Source organism: Nicotiana sylvestris, chromosome 9 (genome assembly GCF_000393655.2).
Source record: "Nicotiana sylvestris chromosome 9, ASM39365v2, whole genome shotgun sequence".
Classification (NCBI taxonomy): domain Eukaryota; kingdom Viridiplantae; phylum Streptophyta; class Magnoliopsida; order Solanales; family Solanaceae; genus Nicotiana; species Nicotiana sylvestris.
The window spans coordinates 50,511,595-50,517,442 of record NC_091065.1 but is presented as its reverse complement, the minus strand read 5'-3'; the positions used below and the strand labels follow the sequence as shown (position 1 = coordinate 50,517,442).

The following is a 5,848-nucleotide window of genomic DNA, read 5'->3' as shown; positions in this document are numbered from 1 at the left end:
ATATTAGTAAAACATACTTTTAATTAATTGTTCCTATTTGATTATGTCTTCGAGACTTTCGGATTATTTTCACGAGTTAATCACGTGTGTATTATGTATATAATAATAACGGGCAATGGTAAGATTTGAACTCAAGACTCATGTCTGCTTTACTAATATTATGTTAAAATGTATAATCACCTCATTTGGAAGTGTAAATTATTTGAAAGAGCGCGTCTATAACTACGGGCAGAGACATGAAGAAGAAGACGAGAATAAGGGCAAGGAACATGCAATGTCTCGATCATCCTTCTAAAAAATCAATGTTTATAGAAAGGAATAGTGATTCTTTCTACTATTGTTATTGCTTCATGATGATATTTTCCCATCCTTGTCACCCATACAAATATATATGGTTCGAGAAGTATGATATTGTTGGACCAAAATCTCACTTGCATGCAGTTGAAGCTGATTATAAACAGTTTTCTTTTTTGGCTAAGAAAATTTTTTTATTTCATCACCGCAAATCTGTTACAAGCTTTTTCCTTAGTACTTTCCTTTTCCTCCTATTTTTTTCTATATACATATATATTAAGCTATGTATTCAAAACATTTCTTCCTATTTATACGTTCTTCTATTTCTGCATGATTTTCTCAATCCATTCTCTTTCTTGAATACTTGTCTTGCTCTTCAAATAGGTGCTCTTCCTCATTCTGCATTCTTGTTTTATCTGCCTTACAATGTATGTAGTTGTAGGTAGTTTGAAATCCCATACAACAATATTTCTTGCTTTCCATATCCAGTACACCAAGGCAGCCAATATAGCAGTGGCAACTTCCCTGCATCTTCTCCCTTTAAGTAGTCTGGTTACTCTTCTCCAGATCCCTGTTATCTCTGTATTTTGTATGCCTATGTTCATCCATTGTAACACCTCCCTTAAGTATTGCTGTGAATATACACATTCAAAGAATAAATGTTGGGTGGTTTCCTCTTCTGTTCCACATATTGGGCATCTATCTTCTTGGCTAATGCCCATGCTGTACAATCTGGACTTTGTCAGCAGCCTTTGATGCATAGTGATCCAGCAAATAAAGTTGTGCTTGGGTAGGTTCATGCTATTCAATACCCATCTTCTCTATGTCCAGCTCTCTTTTTCTCCCATTCTCCATGTGTATCCTCCCTTTATTGTGTACTTTCCATTGGCATTGCTCCATAAGTTCTGATTATAGCCTGGAGCAAATATTTCCTTGATTCTACATATTTTCTTCCAATACTAGCTAACATCAGTGGAGCATTTGTACTGCCCCCAATCCTTCTCCTTTAAGTAGACAGTTGATCCATTTCACCCATAGGTTATCAGTTTTTTGGGTAATATTCCATACATATTTTGCAACAGCAGCTTCATTTCATTTTATTATATCTGTTATCCTCAAACCTCCTTCATGTTTTGCCCTGCATACTAGATCTCATGCCACTAGGGGTGGTTTATGTGTGACAGGTTTCCCATCCCAGATGAAATTTCTACACATAGCAGTTATCCCTTTTAGCACCTGCTTTGGGAGTAAAAATATGGTTGACCAGTAGCTGTGAATGTGAAGTAGTATTGAATTCACTAGTTGCACCCTTCCTGCATAAGACAAATGTCTTGTACCCCACCCTTTGATTCTAGCTGCTATCTTATCTATAAGTTTTCACAATCCATTTTAGATAGTCTCTTAGCTGATATAGGCACAACAAGGTACCTGAATGGCAGATTTCCTTTCTGATATCCTGTCATGTCTATCAAATCCTTCTGGTGCTGGTTTGGCATATTGACACTGAAAATGTTTGACTTGTTTGCATTTGTAGTTAGGCTTGAAGTTTCTGAGAATGTTTTCAAGCCCCTCAATAGTAGTAGCACTGATTGAAAGGTTCCTTTACTAAATAGTAGCACATCATCTGCAAAGCACAAATGATTCAACTTCAAGTGTTTGCATTTAGTGTGATATTCAAATCCCACCTGCTCTGTAACTACGTTCATTATCCTTGTGAAATATTCCATGCAAATGACAAAGATCAGTGGGGATATAGGGTCCCCTTGTCTAAGTCTTTTTTCCCCTTTTATGTTCCCATACAAACCTCCATTGATTGCAATTGCATATTGCACTGTAGTGATGCATGTCATAGTCCATTTGATAAATTGCTGACGGAATTCCAGTGCATGCAACATTTCAGTTACAAACTCCCATTTTACTGTGTCATAAGCTTTTCTCAAGTCTATTTTTATCAGACAGCTACTTGTGGTTTGTTTTCTATTATACAGTCTTACCAAGTCTTGACATATTAGTATGTTCTGAGCTATGGTTCTTCCGGCCACAAAGGCACTTTGATTGGGGGATATGATATCTGGTAGGACTTTCTTCAACTTGTTTGCTAACATCTTAGATATTACCTTATAGATTGTATTGCAACAAACTATAGGTCTATAGTCTGTTATTGTGTCTGCATGATCTGATTTTGGTACTAGAGTCAACACAGTGCTATTCCATGCCCTCAATAATTTCCCTGTTTTAAAAAACTCCATTATTCCTGCTTCAAGATCCTCTTTAACTATTTCCCAGCAATCCTTGAAAAACTGCCTTCCATAGCCATCTGGTCCAGGTGCTTTATCTCCAGCTATCTCCCATAAAGCTTGTTTCATTTCATCTGTTGTAAACTCTTCAACCAATATACTTCTTTGTTCCTTTGAGACTACATGTCCTTTTTTAACAGTAGCACTGCATACCCTTCTTCTATTCTCAGTTTTAATGCCAAGTAGAGTAGAGTAATATTTCACAAAAGCATCAGTAATCCCCTCTATATCATTTCTTGTTCTCCCTTTAGTGTCTTTTATAGTGAAAATTCTGTTAGCATTTCTTCTAGCTTTTAGTATGCTATGAAAAAATTTTGTGTTCATATCCCCTGAGTTCAGCCAATGTATTTTACACTTCTACTTTAGGTACCGGTTCCGTGTCAGGTTCCAGTATGAATATTGTTTAGCTAGTCTTGCCTCTTCTTCAATCAACCTTATGTTTAAAGGATCTTTCTGTAGTTTCTTTTGGCACTCCTCTAGCTCTGTTTTTGCCTGCACATCTTTCCCTTCTGCATCACCAAATTAAGTTCTTCTTATTCCTTGCAGAGTGGCTTTCATCCTATTCAGCTTCCCCACCAATCTATACTGCTTAGTACCTGTAATCCCCTTATTACAACTATATTCCACTTGTTGTTTGAAGTCAGTGGCTTGACTCTATATGTTGAAATATCTGAATCTGTACTGTCCACTTTGAGGTCCTTGATCCCAGTTAATCAGAGCTGGACAATGGTCCATGAGTCCTTCATTTCCAAAGTGAACTTCTGATCCTGGCAATTTCATCACCCAATCTCCATTAACTAGCACTTTATCAATCCTGCTGTGGACTCTACTATTGTCTCCATGTTTATTGTTCCATGTTAAAAAGGATCCAGATGATTTAAGTTCTTGTAGTGAACATCTCCCTACACACTCTTTGAATTCTTTTATTTCTGAAACTGTGATTGGACTCCCCACCCTTTTATCTCTATTCAATACACAGTTGAAATCTCCCATAACTGCCCATGGTTTTTTAGTGACACCATGAATTTTCTCCAACTCTTGCCATAATTGTCTTCTTAAAGCTTGGTCATTAAACCCATACACAAATATTATCTGAAACTTGTGTTGAGTCCCTCTATGTTCTACCTCACAATGCATCATTTGTGCTGATACATCAGTGATATTTACAGAGAATATATTTGTTTTCCAAAGCACCCATATTCTTCCACCTGGATGATGAGCTAGATTGTGACTAAAAGACCATCCATTACAAAGATTAAGAGAAGCTAAAGATGTTTTCTGTCTCTTAAATTTTGTATCCAGGAATCCAAACAGGCCTACCTTAGTATTGTGTAAGAACAGATTCATTTCTTTCTGCTTGTCCTGCCTGTTTAGACCCCTCACATTCCAAAATCCCAATTTATCCATTTTGGAGGGTGTTTGTACCTCCCCTCCCTGTTCCTGGACCCATCTCTATTTACCTTTGTACTCCCCTCTGGTAGCTTACTGTTGAGCTGCCTTTTTTTTTTTGGTGAGTACCTTCTCCTTGTATAATTCCTTTAGCTTTATTTCTCCTGTCTGTCATTGTTTTCTCTCTAGCACTCTCCTCTGCAATTTGCTCTTCCCCATGATCCTCCAGTGTTGAGAAAGAGTTACTTACTGTCATGATAATCTGCTTCTGTAAAGCTTTTCTTTGTACATTCTTTGGCTTTTGTTCCATGCTTTCCCCTGCTATTGATGGCTTTTCTTTTTGCTCATTCCTCTCCACTGGCTTCCACTCTTTTCTTACTTGTTCTGCTTGTGGTTTTTGTTGTACTCTTCTGCATTGCTGGTCTGTGTGCCCAAACAATTTGCATTGTTGACACATTGTAGGCTTCCATTCATACTCTATTTCCTGTTCGATTATTTGTCCCAATTCATTTTCAAACATCACTGAATCTAGATATGCTTTGTTCAAAGGAACCTCCACCATTACCCTTGCATACATGAGTTTCTCCTTTCTCGTTGTTGTTGTATCAGCCTTCACAGGTTTCCCCACCAGCCCAGCTATTTTTGTTAGAGCTGCTTGCCCCCATTACTTTAGATCTAGGCCCAGTAGTCGAATCCATATAGGCACCTGTTCCACTGTTACATTCATTATCTCCGTTCCTGGTTTCCATGGCTTAATTATCACTGGTTTTCGATCAAATATCTGCACTCCCCCTTCAATTGCCTTTGTACGCCCTTCATTACTGTGAAATCTGACCATGAATACTCTTTTTTTAATATGAGCTACCTTATCAATTCCCAAATCCTTCCATATACGATTGAAATACCCCTCCACCACTGTTAAAGGCGGATTTGACTCCAGCACAAAGCATACAACCGCAGTTTGCCGGTATTCTATTTCCTCTTTTACATCTTCCATCGTTATTTTGACATGAGCATTAGAATTCACTCCTTCTAGGTCAAATCCCTCAGTTACTGGTGTATTTCCAAGATTATATACAGTTGTACTTTATATATCCAAATGTTGTTATTACGTACAGTAATAGGCTTGCATGTTTTCCCATGCACGGTAAAAGCAATAGTAGTGAATAATTATTAATGGTAAAAGAGTGATTAGTGTCGTTGTGTGAGTCACAAAATAAATTTTTTTCGGTAAAACTAAAACTAAACTTTCTACACAAAAGCAATCAGTGGTAAAACCATTTCTCCCGGTGATCGCTTTATTGAATGGTAAAACTAAAAAGCAATTTTTCCATGCCCCCACCAGAAGAAAAAGATATTTGGACAACTACTTTGCTAAAGAAAAAATGAAACAAAATAAGGAACTACTCCGTATTATTCCGGAAATCCTGCTACTGTATCTAGGAAATCTCATCTCTTTTGTTTTTTAATAAAACGCCATCTTCGCTAATGATGACAACCCAGCTCTAAAGATGCCCTAAAAAACCAAATTCCTTCTTTTCCAACAATATTTAATGGTTCATCAGCTTCATCAGTACATAAACTATTGAATATTGATTTTTATTATTGCTATTATAATGACCTCATCATTATTACTTCTAACTTCACCTTCCATATACACACATAGCCAAATTCAAAATCTAGAGTTGATTTGTGATTTTATTAATGTTTTTAATAACAGTGATTTTCGGACCAAACTGTATGTACGTATCTCGACTGTTAAACTGTGTACTTGCTATTTTGTCAGCACAAATATCAAATAACTCTGTTTACCAAAATTTAAACAACCGCAAAAAAGCTCCTATCTAATCACCTTATAGTTAAATTTA

General features: G+C 36.8%; 2 protein-coding genes across 2 annotated transcripts; both read right to left on the bottom strand.

Moving 5' to 3' along the window:
* Positions 1-614: 614 nt before the first annotated feature.
* On the bottom strand, positions 615-1,055 carry LOC138877565 (uncharacterized). Its single transcript, XM_070157182.1, has one exon. It carries the CDS (start codon positions 1,053-1,055, stop codon positions 615-617), a length of 441 nt encoding a protein of 146 aa, XP_070013283.1.
* Positions 1,056-3,245: 2,190 nt separating this feature from the next.
* LOC138877563 (uncharacterized) lies at positions 3,246-4,977 on the bottom strand. The gene is made up of 3 exons (XM_070157181.1): positions 4,687-4,977; positions 4,052-4,590; positions 3,246-3,957 (listed from the first exon to the last, which is right to left on the bottom strand). Exons 1-3 carry the CDS (start codon positions 4,975-4,977, stop codon positions 3,246-3,248), a joined length of 1,542 nt encoding a protein of 513 aa, XP_070013282.1.
* Between the last annotated feature and the right edge of the window lie 871 nt (positions 4,978-5,848).